General features: G+C 47.5%; 1 protein-coding gene across 3 annotated transcripts; it reads right to left on the reverse strand.

The window, feature by feature from the left end:
- Nucleotides 1–753: 753 nt before the first annotated feature.
- On the reverse strand, nt 754–16,503 carry mbtd1 (mbt domain containing 1). Of its 3 annotated transcripts, XR_005280077.1 has the most exons (18): nt 16,329–16,503; nt 14,067–14,271; nt 12,751–12,884; nt 12,553–12,667; nt 12,390–12,472; nt 12,194–12,311; nt 9,468–9,602; nt 9,307–9,395; nt 9,001–9,229; nt 7,512–7,567; nt 6,333–6,437; nt 6,115–6,262; nt 4,752–4,834; nt 4,357–4,591; nt 4,154–4,225; nt 3,252–3,383; nt 1,723–3,137; nt 754–1,635 (listed from the first exon to the last, which is right to left on the reverse strand). XR_005280077.1 is itself a non-coding variant. In XM_038277784.1 (17 exons), exons 1-17 carry the CDS (start codon nt 16,347–16,349, stop codon nt 3,016–3,018), a joined length of 2,082 nt encoding a protein of 693 aa, XP_038133712.1. In that variant the 5' UTR covers nt 16,350–16,503; the 3' UTR covers nt 754–3,015. The 3 variants fall into 3 exon arrangements, 2 of the variants coding, with proteins under 2 accessions (XP_038133712.1, XP_038133713.1); XM_038277784.1 differs by having other exon boundaries at nt 754–3,137; XM_038277785.1 differs by lacking the exon at nt 3,252–3,383 and having other exon boundaries at nt 754–3,137; nt 16,329–16,502.
- Nucleotide 16,504: the final 1 nt, after the last annotated feature.

Raw genomic sequence — 16,504 nt, forward strand, 5'->3', positions numbered from 1 at the left:
CTCCAAAAAAGGGAAACATGATGTTGGTGAATAAAAAGCAAGTTTCTGCTGTTTGGTGAAAATAATGGCGGCCTTTATATGGGCTGAAGATCAGGCAGTGAGAAACCATTTCAACACAATTATAAGAAGAATATTTTCCTATTGGTGGGTAAAAAATCCCAACAGGTCCATAACAGACCCGATTGGACCACAGCTGTGGAGGAGAAACTAACTTTTATGGAAGATGTGGATTTACAGACAGACAGACCATCCATCCATCCATCCATCTTCTTCCTCTTATCCGGGGTCGGTTCGCGGGGGTAGCATTTTCAGTAGGGAGGCCCAGACCTCCCTCTCTCCGGACACTTGATCCAGCTCCTCCGGGGGAATCCTAAGGCGCTCCCAGGTCAGTCCAGAAACAGTCCCTTCAGCCTGTCCTGGGTCTCCCCTTGGGTCTTCCTCTGGGCCTCCCCCTGAGTCTCCCTCTTGGCCTCCCCCTGGGTCTTCCTCTGGGCCTCCCCCTGAGTCTCCCTCTTAGCCTCCCCCTGGGTCTTCCTCTGGCCCTCCCCTGCGCCTCCCTCTTGATCTACCCCTGGGTCTTCCTCTGGGTCTCCCTCTTGGCCTCCCCCTGGGTCTTCCTCTGGGCCTCCCAAGTCTCCCCCTGGGCCTCCCTCTGGACCTCCCCCCAGGTCTTCCTCTGGGCCTCCACCTGAGTCTTCCTCTGCCCCCATCCCCCCCCTTTACTTTTATGCAGAAGTAAAGAGAAAAGCAGGGTTTCCAGCACTGGATGCAATAAGCTCTTTATTCAGTGTAAAAGTTACAAAAACCACCAGATGAACTTTCACAGCCATGCGGAGAACATCTTGTAACACGAGGAAAACAGAAACCATCTATTAAAGTTGGTCCAACAATAGTTTTATTTACAAAGTCTATCAAAGGTTCATCACAGCACTAAATTACCACTTTTTTTATTTGTATCCAAAATAGATTTTTACTCCCATTAGTCCCATTATTTGAAAACTCAACAATTAACAATTATCTTCTGACAATAACAACACAATAAGTCATTCTTATCAAATATAAATATATATATAGGTATATATATATATATATGTAAATATAGCACCATCATATCATGATTTCATTTGAGGGCTATTACCTACAAAAGACCCGTGTTAGTATCTGGGAGGGGGAACGAAAAACCAGCCGAGGAAACGAATCGCCTTAAAATCAAAATAAAACCCGTTTCCGTCTGAATTTAGCTCCTAATAATAAATGTTCAACAATAAAAGCTTTAAGATGCAGAAGCGTCACAAAGGTTCTGATTCTGACCGGCTCAAACCAAAACATCTCGTTTTCAGTTCTTGGTTGGTCTGAATAAATGGGTCCAGAACCTTCTACATTCATCCGAGGTGGGCGTGGCAAAGCGGGTCCAAACCGGTTCTGAGTGGCTAAAATAAACTCCAAGCTGGAGGGAACCAAATAAAGGAGGGATGAAAATCAGATCCTGGGGAGGAAGCAGTTCTGATGCACCCAACAATGCTCTAAAGTCTCAAACAGGAAGTGATCCCCACCAACAGGAAGTCCTTCCATTCCAACAGGAAGTGATCCCACTCCAACAGGAAGTTGAGCCCCTTCCAACAGGAAGTTGACCCCCTTCCAACAGGAAGTTGACCCCCTTCCAACAGGAAGTTGACCCACTCCAACAGGAAGTTGAGCCACTCCAACAGGAAGTTGAGCCACTTCCAACAGGAAGTTGAGCCACTTCCAACAGGAAGTTGAGCCACTTCCAACAGGAAGTTGAGCCACTTCCAACAGGAAGTTGAGCCATTCTGTTTTTCAGAAGAAAGCAGGAACCATGAAAAACACAAAAATTCAAAGTAGACCTGAGGAAGGAAGTTAATCAACATAAACTCAATTTTTTGTCCTTTACAGATTTTTTTTTTTTGACCACTAATTCATTTTATTTGTTTCAACCTCTTTAAATTATTGCTAAAAAGTATCATTGCATCTGGTTCTGGACTGAGGAATCTTCCTTTGGATTAACAGTCGATGTTCTGAAGGTTGTTGGAAGGACTATAGAAAACATTTATCAGAAGCTGAAGCTGCTGGAAAGGTTCTTCCTCTGAATCAGAAACTTGGTCCAAATAAAAAACTAGATCCGACAAATCAGAATCTGAAATATATTTTCTCACCAAAAAATGTCACAAATATAAACATCTTCGATTTCTCAGCAGGAAAGAGTGGCGCCGGTTCCGGACTCGAACAGAACAATCACAGCTAGATCTATTGGTTAGAGTTCTACAATGCAGGGATAAAGGATATTTCTAAATAGATTTGCTCTGTTATTGCATAACTCTGAAACGGGTCCATGTTTGGTTCTGGTCAGTCAGGATCAGGAATCGTTGCATAAAAGGCGACAGATGATTGGTTGATCCATGAGCTGCTGGCATCACGAGGTAGTAGAGAAACAGCGTAAACATCTGGTTATTATAGATCTATGCTGAATGCTGCCTAAAGCAGCAGAAATGGTCCTGATCCGGAGAAGCGGCCCGGTTTTTAAGTGTCTGATCCCAGCAGCTGATTCAGAACCTTTCGCGATCAAAATGATGCGTTTCCCTGAACCGGCGCCGGTCGTCATGGAAACAAGAAGGAGTTCTGGAGGGAAAGCAGCTGGGCCTGAATTTGTGTCAGAGCAAGTTCTGTATTAATGCTGAGGGAACCGGACCTGAAAACAAGGGGTGAAGCTGAGCTCTCGGAACCGGTCCTATGTACACCTGGGACTGGGACCAGAACCACCGAGTTCTGGATCCCAACATTAATGCAACAAAGACAAAAACAGCAGAAAGTCCAATCCAAGCTTCAAGTACTATAAACAAACCAAAGGTCCGCGGTCCGCCCAGAAGGTTCTGGAGCAGAGAAGCAGAAGGTTCTCCTCAGGCTCTGAGGCCCAAACCGGGCCGGAGCAGAACTGGCTCATTAAATGCTTCTCAGTGTGGTGGCAGATGGTCGGACCTCCTCCTGGACCGGGTCGCCTCACGGCTCCTGCTTGATGTAGTAGCTGCCCGACCCGTTGCTCTCCTGGTCGGAGGTTCCGTGGGCGAAGGTCAGCTCGTCCACGTCGGCCATCAAGTCCTCCTTGGTCCTCAGCAGAGACTCTGCAGGGGGACAGCAGAACGTTAGCACCTCAGAACCTCCTCCACCAGCAGGGCGTCTCTTCCGCGGGTCGTCCGTGCTCCACGTCCCCGCCCGGCACCAGACGGCGGGGTTACCTGGTTGGTGGAGGCCGGCCCGGGGCCCCGCAGGCCCCTGGACATGGTAACTGGGTGGACTCTGCTCTTCATCTCCTGAGAAGCTCCTCCTCCTCCTCCTGCCTGACCGTCCACCAATCAGGATCCTCCTCTCTAAACACCAGGCCAGAACTGGGTCAGCTACCAGGGGCTCATTGGGTCAGAGAAGACGTTCAAGTGGAACCAAGAGGAAAGTAGAAGTTTAAAGCCCCCACCACAAACAAGAACCGAACCTGTCTGAACCGGCCCCTGGTAAGCTGGACCCATCTGGGCGGTTCCAACCCGGATGTCCTACAGCACAACATCTACGGCTCATCCAGGTTCTGGGAGCCAAAACAGAACCACCGCTGAGACACTGGGACCAGGTCCAGATGGTTTCTCTTTGAACGTTTCCGTTCAACAGACCTTCTGGACATAGACACTTCTAGTTGGACCATCATCCTCCTGATGAGGGGAACCTACAAGGTCCAACAGAAGGAGAGGCCCATCACCTCCCACGGCTGCAGACGCCGTCTGACTAAACCAAACAGGTCCAAAGCTCAGTTCTGGTTCTGGGACAGTCTCTAGCTAAAGCGCCACCCAAAAACACTAGAGGGGAACATCTCAGCTCCTCCTGCTGAACCATACCCGCCCCCGCCCACCAATCACAGCTGTTCTCAGGCGCTACGGGCAAAGAAGAGTAAACGACGCCACCTTGATCTCCAAGAGAGAAAAACTCCTCACTAGTGGAGAACGCAGAGACCTTCAGCTGCTGTCTGTCTACGGCGTCCAATGGGACAGAACCGGTTTGATCCAGCAGGTTCCAGACGGGAAGAGGGGAGATGGGAAGAGGAGAGATGGAAAGAGAAGAGACAAGAAGAGGAGGAAGATGGAGGCTCACTGACTTTTCTTCTGTCCTTTGTACTGAGCAGTCTTCTTCTTCTGCTTGGGGACGGACAGCGGCGCGTCTCTGTGACCTGAAAGCAAAGTTTTTCTTAAAGAACGACTCAAACTCATCGTTAAGATCCTGTGTTCATGAACAGAACCTGACTGAGATCTGAGATGGTCCTGGATCAGTGGGGAGTGCATCTCCTGGTGGTGTTCTTACCCTGAGAGGCCGGCGGCTGCAGCTGGTAGCCCGTCAGCTGACACCAGCCCACCGGGTACAGGTCCGGAGACTCGCAGTCCACCCACTGGTCATACTCATCCTCCCAGCCGTCAAAGTGGATCCTCAGTAGCCGGTGCACGATCCTGGTCACCGTGGCAACACACACCAGCCGTGGCTCCATCAAATCCACGGCCTCCAGCTTCATGCCTATCCGGAAACCATGATTGGGAACTTCCTGCAAGGCAAGCGAGGAACTGATGGACACAGCCCACAGAAGAAGAAGAAAGAGACGAAAGCAGAAAGAAGGAAGAAAAAGAAAAAAGCTGAAGAAAAAGAAGAAAAGAAAGAAAGAAGGAAGGAAAAGAAGAAGAAGTGTTTTAATGAGAGAGTCTAACCTTGTTAAAGAGTCTGACAGGAGCAGCCACTGAGCCCGTTTCTCTGAGGTAGTCAAACCATTTAAATGGCAGCTTAGTGAAGCCTGGAGAACAGAGAACCACAACAAACAGGTTCTAGAAAACATTGGTTAGAACATCAGACAACAGCCTCAGCACCGTCTCTTCCAGACACTATTTCACCCTTTCTCTGGATGGGATCCACCACTGGGTGGCGCTGCAGGCACAGGTTCCCCTTTTTAATACAGACATTTTTCTGCCCTGGAGGTTAAGATTGGTCACTTAGCTCCACCCTGAATCTACCATGATGGCGTGTTGCATCGTTCTGATGCTGGAGGCAAAGCGCCGTTTTCTCGGCTGTCTGGAGCGCCTGACCCGGAAACTTCTAGTGATGTCATTTCAAAAGGAACCAAGGAACCACTTTCACTAGACTGGCTAAAACCCGATGTCAAGCTCCAGTCTGATGGTTTAGAATGGCGCCATCTGCTGGATGCTATGAGAACTAGCAGGTATCCTGATGATGGCGCTATATACCGTCTCACCTCCTTTGTTCCACAGTAATAGTGTTGATAACAATTATATTACTGCTGAAACAATTAATCAAATTAATCGGTTATTGAAATAATCATCAACTAATTTAATAATCGTTAATTGGAGTACAGAGACATTCCTTTAGCTGACGGATCCACTTAGAGCAGCAATTATACCAATAATGTAAAAAGAATATATAAACATTTCGCATTTAAGATCAAAATATCTGCAAATCTGCTCTATAATCCAGAACTCCTCAAGTGGAAAAGTTTTAGTTTCACCTGGTTTAATTTAGCAAAAATTCTTCTCTAAGGAACCTGTAGCTATCTGATTATTAATCGATTATTAATAATCAGATTAATCGATTAAATAAATTATAAGAAATCATACGTCTGACCTGTTAAATTCCCTCCATGGCACGTCCTCTCTTTACTCCCTCAGTCACTCATTTCACTACAAGATGTTTTCTTTATGCATAATCTAATCTGGTCCGAGACCTTTGAGGGCCTCGCCGGAACCGGACCCTCGCCGGTCCCTTGAGGGCCTCGCCGGAACCGGACCCTCGCCGGCCTCGCCGGACCCTCGAGGGCCTCGCCGGAACCGGACCCTCGCCGGTCCCAGACCTTCGACGGCCTCGGGTGTTCCCGGACCCTTGAGGGCCTCGCTGGTCCTGGATTGAAGTGCAATGGACACCGGTCAGCTGAAGCAGCGCTGAGCGCTCGGCTGGGCGGCTCAAGCTACCAGAGGCTGACCGACCCCCCCTTAGGCCTTAGTGAAACTCAAAGTGTTTTTTTATAAAGCTGGGTCGGGTCACAGGACCACCAAGATCAGGTACCTTTAGGAGGCGTGAGCTCAATGCTGTTGATCTCACAAAAGCCAACGGGGAAGATGGAGGGGGACAGGCCGTGGTAGCAGAACCAGTCGGAGCCGTCCACGGCCTCCGAGCCATCGATTCCAATCATGAGGTAACCGTCTGCCAACACCTGCACAGAGAACAAGCATGAGCTTCCTCCTGAGGACGACGCTTTGCCGACGTCCGGTCGCCGTGCCGACCTTTTTTACTGTGGCGACACAGATGGCTGAGAGGTTGAGGGGGTCGATGGCTTCCAGCTTCATCCCGTCTTTGAACCAATCGTCACTCTGGTCCACATCTTTCACCTGGATAACACAGAGGAAAACAGCACATGGTGAAATGATCTGCTTCTGAGGTATCGAAGAGGCTAAAGCAGACTAGTTTCTGAGGAAACACTGACTTCCAAACGTCCTCCCTAACCACTGGTTTTGCCATTTTAGATCAAAGCACCAACGTCTAGTGGATAAAATAACAGTACACTTGAAATTTCCCACAATACACCTTGCCAAGTGTTGCTCATCTATGGTCAATACACGAGCAGATGCTTTGCGTGGAGAGCTCTCCTCGTAAAGCATTATGGGATTTGTTGTCACAGCAGCCCGACTAACAAAGATGCCGCAGGCACCCCATGGAGAGGCAGAGTTACGTGACCGACAGGAGTTCACTATAAAGTTCAGATCTATATAGTGATGGAGGGGTCAGAGGTCAGGGAGGATGGTGGGACACAGCCACTGACTGGCTGTTAAATGGAACAAAGCAGGGTATCCTTAACCAAAGACAGATAATCTGGAAGCTGTCGGCCATGTTGGCAGGTAGCAATCCACCCCGAGCCTGTTGGTTAATCAGCCTTAAACTAGAAACACCATTAATTGACCAAACCCAGAGACATCAGGCTATATCCAGCTTGGACTGGTTTGTTAGAGGCGCAGTGGTGGAGCTGGTCTTCTCTCCATAGCCGAACCCTAAAGCTGCAGCCGGTCCTGCTGAAGACCTCACTTCATCCAAAGAATTCACCCAAAACCAGGTTTTAGCTGTTCCCGCTAAAACCGGAGACCAAGAGATCAGGATGGATATGGTGGAGGAAGAGGTGGTAAGTGTTTGATAAAAGACAACGAAGGATCACTGTCCTTTAGTGACCAACAGCAGCAGGGTCTGCAGTGTGATGATAAAGTCTGCATCATTCAGACTAAAACCAGTCTGCAGGTCTCAGACCAGTAGGGCCTGACTGCAGGAGGAGAACCATTCAGGTCACAAAGCATCAAACTCCAACCGTCACCAGAACCCCCCCAACCTCCTCTATCGCCATGGGAACCGTCGAACCGGAGCAACAGAGCTTTTCTACCTTTGTTCTACTGAAGGGTTTCGGCTAGTGGCGCTACCTTCTGAAAGAGCTGTGCAGGGGCGTCGACCTGACCTTCAGCTTTCTTGGCGACATCTGAGGAAACAAAAAGCTTTTATGAGCCAAAAATAACAAAGATTAAATCACTGAAATAGTTAGAAAACAGAGGCACTCATCAAAAAAACTAAAACGGTGAAACACCCTGATGGTTCATCCGTTTCCATGGAGACGCAGCACCATGACAAGTCGTAAAGACGACTCAGCAAAAAGTTGGATTTAGATCCAAGATATTAAACATCAGTTCAACATTGAAGCATCTGGATGAAGCAGAGGTTCCAGTGAGCACAAACTGGTCCAACTGGTGCCAGGTGACTGAACCACTGGTCACCACTAAAGGGACACTATCAACATTTGCCATGACGACAGGAACATTTAACAGCACTCCCCTCTCTCTTGTTCCATTTGTAGATCACTAAAAAGGATATTACATGTTAGCAGCAGAAACTGAATTTCAGAAATTAAAAAATAAAATGACACTCCTAAGAATGAATATACCTAGAGATGTTTCCACATTCTAAAAGGCATTTTGACATTTAGCAGTTTGTATTTATGAGATCTGAAATGTATTTTCGTACAAAATAATAAATATCAAACCTGCTTGCCATAGTCTGTTGTAACCATGATAACATAACGAGTCTATTGATTGAACAATGGGGAATCAATGTTTCCATTTAGGTGAAATCCCCTGTCAGCAGGTAAAGGATAAAATCGTTCTATCAGGAAGGACCTATTCATCATCTCATTGGTTCCTACTCAGGTTAATCCTGTCTTTCAGTAAATACTCGATAGGCGATTTCTATAACGCTGTTATCAGTGTTCTCTCCCTGATATAATCCAGTTCTGCTGCTAATGAGGACGGATCAGGTCTGGAAGTCTGATGGATGGATGGGGAGGAGAAACGCTGAGGAAGAGAACTTTCTGAATACAAAGGACATCTAGACGCGCTTTGAGAATCCTCTCTCTATAAATACTAAATTCTCAGTGAATTAATGCGATTTATTTCTTTGATTGGATCCTCGTTTAAAAGACGCGATATGTTTGTGCTTTTAACACCTAACAGATTTACTGACTGATTAATTCACACAGAAAATAGGATAAAAATCTGCAGATTAATCAGGAAATAAAGGGTGATTGGCTCTAAGGAGGGCGGAGCCAGAGGACACCGTGTCTATGGAGGAAAACCTGCTGCTGATCAGGTTTGCTCTGCGGGGAGAGTTACCACGGTAACAGAAACAGGTTGAGGAAACTTTCTTCATGAAACAGAAACCTTTCCCTGATTTCATGGTTAACCAGTTTTCAATAAAGGGGCCTCTGCTGCTCTGTGGACCCAAGTTAAGCTTTTAATTTGCTGATCTCTGAGGCTCCTCCCTTCGCCATGTTCTAGACGCTCAGCAGGGCTCCTGAGGACCAGGGTTCCTGTAGGGCCCCACTGACCCTGCAAAGCAGTGCTTAATGATTCCAGTTCCCACCAGATCGTTTGAAGCGGTGGCCGATGCTCCGAGACCAGCCGATGTTGTGGATCAGGGGGCTGTACATGTGGCACCAGAAGTCATCCAGGCCATCGTCCTCATAGACCAGCCTGAGGCGCCCTCCAATCACCTGCTCCACCAGAGCCACCCGTGTCCGGCACAGGTAATTCTTATCCACCACCTCCACCCGCATTAGCTTCTTAAACGGGAACTGCATGTTTTCTCGAACCTACAGGGAGGAAAATGACGATGAGCTTCCTGCAGCTGATCTAGGAGGCCTTCATCAGACGAGGCCTGAAGCTTCACCTTGGCACTAAAGTCCGTCGGCAGCGTTTTGGATCCAGTGAGACGTTTCACAAGAAAGGCTTTCCAGTTAGAGTACTTGTGCTGAATGCCTGCAGGTGAGAGGAAAGTTAGAGCCAACATTCAGCCTGAGCAACTTCTAATGGCTGAAAAGCAACGCTCACTTCTAGGAGGTACAAGCGGTTTGTTGCTGGAAGCACACCAACCCACTGGGTGCACCTCAGGGACGCAGAGATTACACCAGAAGTCCTTACTGGTGTCGTTGTCGAAGCCCTCATACCTGAGCAGGGCCTTAAATCCTGCAAAGCAACAGAGCAACAGTTCAGTTATTATGTTTTATGTCTCCTTTGAAAACAGCTTCTTTGATTTTATGATGAACAAAGAGCCTAAGTCACTTTAACTTATTGCCCAGGAGCCGCATTCATCAAGCTTCTTAGAGCTTCTTCATTTCTAAGCTCAGAGAATTTGTGGAATTTACTCCAATTATCAGACTTAAGAATAAAAGCTATTCATCAAGGTTCTAAGGTCTAACATCTGATGGACATGCAGATTCTATAGGCGGCAACGCATCAGAGCATCAGGAACACCGCATCGGATCCAAGCATTAACCCTGAAGTTCAGGGAATTGAACGTTTGCTGCTGGACGCCGGAGCATCAGCCAATCAGTAAAGCAGATCCAGAAGTTATGTGGGGAGACAGACGCTACCTGCAAGCTGTCATCACTTCTAAAGACATTCTGCTTATGAAAAATAATTTAATATCAAGGAGTTAAACTGCAAAGTTTAAAAAATGCGGCGAACATCCAGAGGGATGCGCGACAAGAGGGCCAAGCGACCAGAGGGCCGAAGCGACCAGAGGGCCAAAGCGTCAAGAGGGCCAAAGCGTCCAGAGGGCCATGTGACAAGAGGGCCAAAGCGTCCAGAGGGCCAAAGCGTCCAGAGGGCCACGCGACAAGAGGGCCAAGGCGTCCAGAGGGCCAATTTGTCCAGAGGGCCAAAGCGTCCAGAGGGCCAAGGCGTCCAGAGGGCCAAATGTCCAGAGGGCCATGTGACAAGAGGGCCAAAGCGTCCAGAGGGCCACGCGACAAGAGGGCCAAGGCGTCCAGAGGGCCACGCGACAAGAGGGCCAAGGCGTCCAGAGGGCCAATGTGTCCAGAGGGCCAAAGCGTCCAGAGGGCCAATTTGTCCAGAGGGCCAAAGCGTCCAGAGGGCCAAGGCGTCCAGAGGGCCAAATGTCCAGAGGGCCATGTGACAAGAGGGCCAAAGCGTCCAGAGGGCCACGCGACAAGAGGGCCAAGGCGTCCAGAGGGCCACGCGACAAGAGGGCCAAGGCGTCCAGAGGGCCAATGTGTCCAGAGGGCCAAAGCGTCCAGAGGGCCAATGTGTCCAGAGGGCCAATGTGTCCAGAGGGCCAATGTGTCCAGAGGGCCAAAGCGTCCAGAGGGCCAAAGCGTCCAGAGGGCCGAGTTTCCAGAGGGCCGAGTTTCCAGAGGGCCAAAGCATCCAGAGGGCCAAAGCGTCCAGAGGGCCAAAGCGTCCAGAGGGCCACGCGACAAGAGGGCCAAGGCGTCCAGAGGGCCAATGTGTCCAGAGGGCCAAAGCGTCCAGAGGGCCAATGTGTCCAGAGGGCCAATGTGTCCAGAGGGCCAAAGCGTCCAGAGGGCCAATGTGTCCAGAGGGCCAATGTGTCCAGAGGGCCAAAGCATCCAGAGGGCCAAAGCATCCAGAGGGCCGAGTTTCCAGAGGGCCGAGTTTCCAGAGGGCCAAAGCATCCAGAGGGCCGAGTTTCCAGAGGGCCAAAGCGTCCAGAGGGCTGTGCGACAAGAGGGCCAAATGTCCAGAAGACCAAAGCGTCCAGAGGGCCAATGCGTCCAGAGGGCCAAAGCATCCAGAGGGCTGAGTTTCCAGAGGGCCGAGTTTCCAGAGGGCCGAGTTTCCAGAGGGCCGAGTTTCCAGAGGGCCAAAGCATCCAGAGGGCCGAGTTTCCAGAGGGCCAAAGCGTCCAGAGGGCTGTGCGACAAGAGGGCCAAATGTCCAGAAGACCAAAGCGTCCAGAGGGCCAATGCGTCCAGAGGGCCAAAGCATCCAGAGGGCTGAGTTTCCAGAGGGCCGAGTTTCCAGAGGGCCGAGTTTCCAGAGGGCCAAAGCATCCAGAGGGCCGAGTTTCCAGAGGGCCAAAGCGTCCAGATGGCTGTGCGACAAGAGGGCCAAATGTCCAGAAGGCCAAAGCGTCCAGAGGACATCAGCTGGATAAAAATGGCTGACCTTACTGCAGCCACTAGAATATCCAGAGGCTCTGATGATTGGTGGACAAGGGCTGACCTAGGGGTGTCCGTCTGTTACTGATGCATGGAGAAGATAAGAATAACTAGGTTTTTTTAATCATCCTGCATTTTGGCGCTAAGACTTCTCTGATGGCTACGATTCTACAGTTAATGCTGAGAAACCAGCCTGATAACTCAGAAGGATCCAGGTGTCTGCCCCCCAATGGGTCAACGCTACAGTCACAGGTTAAGACGTTCATAAAAAAAAAAATTCAGATAAGACAATAAGAGCTTTTGGCTCAATCAACAGATCCAGTATGTGATTGGTCAGTTCCATAGACTCAGAGTCACATCATTAGGACTCCAGGTTCTGCCCTAACCTGATCTCAGAGCAAGACATGCGATAAATTACTTTGAAGTCCAGCATTTTATTGGGATTTGTTCTGTTCCACTTTTAAAATGATTTTAGGATGAATTCTCTGTAGTTTGATTAATTTGAGACATTTCAAACCATTTCTCTTCTACAACTTGCTTTCTAATCATTCTTCATGAAAAGTCATTCCTAGTCACGGGTCATTACCCTCCTGGTTAGCCGTGTAATCCATGCTAACCACCTGGCTGCCTTACCTGCCAGCTTTATGATCTCTGCTATCCAGTAGACCTTGGTGGAGAGGTTGGTGTCAGAGTTTGGAACTTCAATCCGAACTCCTTCTTCTATGTCTCCCCAGCACGTCCCCATGGGGGCCTGAAGGTAGAGAGAAATCAGGACACTCAGCCCAGAGTTCCCCCCTCTGTAAGAAGACCATGTCCAGCTTCCACTCACGTGTTTGAAGCAGCTGACAGGAGCTCCCGCCGTGTTACTGCTGCAGATGTAGCGCCCCCAGTCGAAGCTCTCTGCCGGCACCACTAAGCAGGAGGTGCAGATCTCCAGTGAGATGACAGCTCAGCTAACCTTTAAACACCTGAAACGCTGTTTGCTGACTCACCAGACTTGGCCTTGGCTTGGTTCTGTTGACTGGCTTGGTACTGAGCATAAGCTGCCAGCTTTGCCATGAGAGGCTGTTTCTGCAGGACTTTAGCTTTCTTTGTTGGTGGCTTGCCCTTGACAAACAGAAGAAAGTGAGTATCAGTAAAGGTGGGAGGAAGCGGGAACCTACGGCCGGCGCTACATCTAACAGGGTTACCTGCAGCCGAGCCAGGATGCTGGCTTTCTTAGAGTTGGACGAATAGCTCCTGGAACAGGAAACGCTGCAGAAGCGTTTGGTTTTGGAATAAAACGCATCTCGAACGCCAATCATCCCACACATCTCACAAGTAGCTGCAACGATCAGAAACAAGAGTAGAGAACCAAGAAATACCATGAAAAATCATCTTTATAAAATAAATGGAATATTTAGATAAAAAGCAAATGTTCAAACTAAACTGAGTTCAATAAAAAGCAGGACCGAATCTATGGAATCCTCTTTTAAAGGGGAACGCCGTTTTTTTTTTTTAAATTGGGCCCTTGATTTTACGTTATTACATCATGTTCTACTCACCCATATGAGTTTTGTGTCATTTGGAGCCGTTCTGAAGATATTCTGTTAGGTTATATCCAAGTAACGTCTTCCTATGGGCAACGACTTGAAGGCACAAACTAAACTGTTCACAATTTATTCTTTATGGTACGCCAGGATTCATTACATGTAGGCGAATCACTGTCCCCCAGACAACTGCCGTTATATTTTTTGTATTTATATCTTTTAAAAACAAAGCAGGACGTTTATGATATCATCCCTGTGCGCCGGCTACCATTCATTCATCCTGTCCAATGAACTACTGCTAGTTTTACTCACATGCCTGGAAGATGTCTAGTGCTACTACCACAGATGATCTCGCTCTCCAGATGGAATTGAACGATTCAGATTAGCTAGCAGCTAGCTAATCTGAACTAGCTAGCCGAATGAATAGAAAGGGTAGAGTGTAGCCGCCTGTGGCCCGGGCTGCCTGTCACAACTCCGCATGATGTCATACACACTCTGCTTTGTTTTTAAAAGATGTAAATATAAAAAATATAACGGTGGATGTCTGGGGGACAGTGATTCGCCTACATGTTATGAATGCTGGCGTACCATAAAGACTAAATTATGAACAGTTTAGTTTCTGCCTTCAAGTCGTTGCCCATAGGAAGACGTTACTTGGATATAACCGAATAATAATAACAGAATAACGGAATATCATCAGAACAGCTCAAAATGAGACAAAACTCATATGGGTGAGTAGGTCATGATGTAATAACGTACAATCAAGGGCCCAATGTAAAAAAAAACGGCGTTCACCTTTAACTCTGTGATGCAAAGGAGGAAATGAGCAGCTGAAGGACAGACGAGAAGCTGCTTGGTTCCGGTTCATTGGGTCCAAAAGGCAGAACTGCTCAGATTTCAGATGTTCTTTTAACCAAAACAATCAAACTGGTTTCCATGCTGATCTATGACAGAAAGAAGCAGGTTCTGGTACTGACCCATCCCAGCTTTGCCATCAGGGTAGGTGTAGACCTGTCCGTTGTTCTTGATGATGGGCAGGCTGGCTGGGATGGAGGGAACCACGTCATCCTCACTGTCCTCCGAGCTGGAGCTGCTGGTGGACTCCTCGCTGCAGCTGTCGTAGCCATCGAACATCCCGAACGAGTCCCTTCGCTTCCTCTCTGAACGTGCAGCGCGCTCAGCCTTCAACAAAACAATAGAAACCAGAGTGAGACCCTGCAGGACCTCTGCACACCTGGAAAGGTCCTTCAGGGTCCGACTGACAGACCCAATAGTAAAGGAACAAGGAAATACAGGAACTAGGAAATACAGGAATAGGAACTACTGGAAGAGGAACTAGGGTTATCCCAGTCCATAATCAGCCTCCAACTAGCACTTTGCTCATTTAACATCCATCCACAGGAGGACCTGATTAACTCAGATGTTGTAAATGAGCAGATATCAGATATAACAAGCACTGCCTCTGATTGAATCTCTGCCAGTGAAACGGTTCAGCTGATCTATAAAACCTAGATTAACATTCTAGTCTTGATTTAATACATTAATATACAAACATGTTCTTTGTACTTTTTCATTCTCACTATAAATGTTCTCTTTCTTCACAACCTTTTCTTATTTTCACCAACCATATAATTTTTTTTTATTAGAAAATTTCTACAACAGAATAATAGTAAAAACACTAATAATGTAATTAATAATTAGTGATGGGTACAACAACACTGATGCGCTGGCGCATGTGTCGAGCTCTGACAGCAAAACCCTGTATCGTTTCAGGAAAGTCATGTGACCGATAGAGGAACTGTTTCAAGCTGACTGACACACTAATCTGTGTTTATAAGGGCATCTGTCAACACAACGCATCTGCCCAAAAAATCTCTGATCTTTTGTGGTTTATCCTGAAATTAATCAAGAAATATGGAGAAGAAGAAAGAGGGAGCATTTTGATCTCATATCCGCGAGGGATTGTATTTAAGTCAATGCAATCAACTGGTTTTCCTTAGAGCACTTTGAATCAATTTGACTGTATGATCTGGTTGAACTGTAAAGTGCCTTGAGATGACATGTGTTGTGAATTTGGCGCTATATAAATAAACTGAATTGAATTGTTCCTGTTTGGCTATGACTCCATCCTGGAGAGAAATATCAGCTGTGCTGCTGCCATCAACACCTTTGTTTCTAGATGTTGGAGATCGGTCTGTTTTTCAGTGTAGTCCTGTTTCTCTGACTGTGACTAACTGGATGTGCTCTCTTCATCCTCTGACATGGGAGCTGGCTCGGAGCTCGTCTGCCTGGCTGTGTGTTTCCTGGACGGGGCCGCCTGTGGAGCTGGTTGACAGTTGCCTTTTGTATCTATGCTTCTTTTTCTATGTCTGCTTCTGTCTCCTTGAACCCCAGTCGGCCTCAGCAGATGGCCGCTCACTCTGAGCCTGGTTCTGCTGGAGGCTTCTTCCGGTTCAAAGAGTTTTTCCTCTCCACTGTCGCTACAAGCATGCTTAGCGTGAGGGATTGCTGAAGAGTCAATGAGTCGATGCAATCAGCTGGTTTTCCTTAAATAGAAAACTTTGAATCAATCTGACTGTATGATCTGGTGACCTGGAAAGTGACCTGAGATGACATGATGTGAATTGGCTCTATAGAAATAAACTGAATTTGAACTGAACTGGACTGAGCCTCTAAATGGATCAGAAAGAAGACAAAACTTTCAGATCCTCCAAATATTTAACAGCCTTACATTTTGGCAAATAATCGATCTGATCATAGATTTTTTATTTTATTGCAATATTGAACTCAGTCTGCTTTTCACTTGTCAAGATGAAAATGAAAGTACATGAGATGCTAACTTCCTCATCACTTTAGTTCAGGATGTCAAAACCTCAGAGATAAAGATGTTCTGGTATCTAATCGTGTTTAATCAATTAGGAAAGAAAAAGTGCAATAAAAACAAACATTAAATTATTATTTAAAGCAGCCTGGATGCTAGTTTACCGTGAAGCGCTAGCTAGCCGATTAGCTCCATTATTCCTTTTCCTGAGCAGTTTTATCCTTTAAAGCGCAGATTTCTGTTGCATTTTAATAAAACCCAGAAATTAAAGTGAACTTCTGTCAGCTTGATTTTCCTCGCTGGACCTTTTTAGGCGCTTTTCAGACAGATGATCTATCGCTAGCATTAGCTTAGCCTGAAGGCTAACAACAAAGGAGGAGCGCGAGCTCAGGCCTGAAATGTCTCCCAGCCTCCTCACCAGATCCCGGGCGTCTTCCATCAGCCCCTCATGCAGGAAACCTGGAGCTCCGCTCGGCTTCCTGCTGGAAATCAACCTGTGGATCAGACTGAGTGGAAAAGCAAGAACTAAATCAATCCTCGTAAACAGGACATCAACAAATTATTCAGACGCAAATGCGCATGCGCGAACGTAAC

The sequence above is a fragment of the Cyprinodon tularosa genome, unplaced genomic scaffold, assembly GCF_016077235.1.
Source record: "Cyprinodon tularosa strain WSP-4 unplaced genomic scaffold, ASM1607723v1 ctg1344, whole genome shotgun sequence".
Taxonomy (NCBI): domain Eukaryota; kingdom Metazoa; phylum Chordata; class Actinopteri; order Cyprinodontiformes; family Cyprinodontidae; genus Cyprinodon; species Cyprinodon tularosa.

Excerpts from the sequence above, each read along its gene's own strand:
- mbtd1 (XM_038277784.1), bottom strand. The coding sequence starts at position 16,349 with ATGGAAGACGCCCGGGATCTG. Across the intron at positions 12,885-14,066 it reads TGATGGCAAAGCTGGGATGG|CTACTTGTGAGATGTGTGGG; the intron begins GTCAGTACCAGA and ends TGATCGTTGCAG. Across the intron at positions 3,138-3,251 it reads GGCCGGCCTCCACCAACCAG|AGTCTCTGCTGAGGACCAAG; the intron begins GTAACCCCGCCG and ends GTCCCCCTGCAG.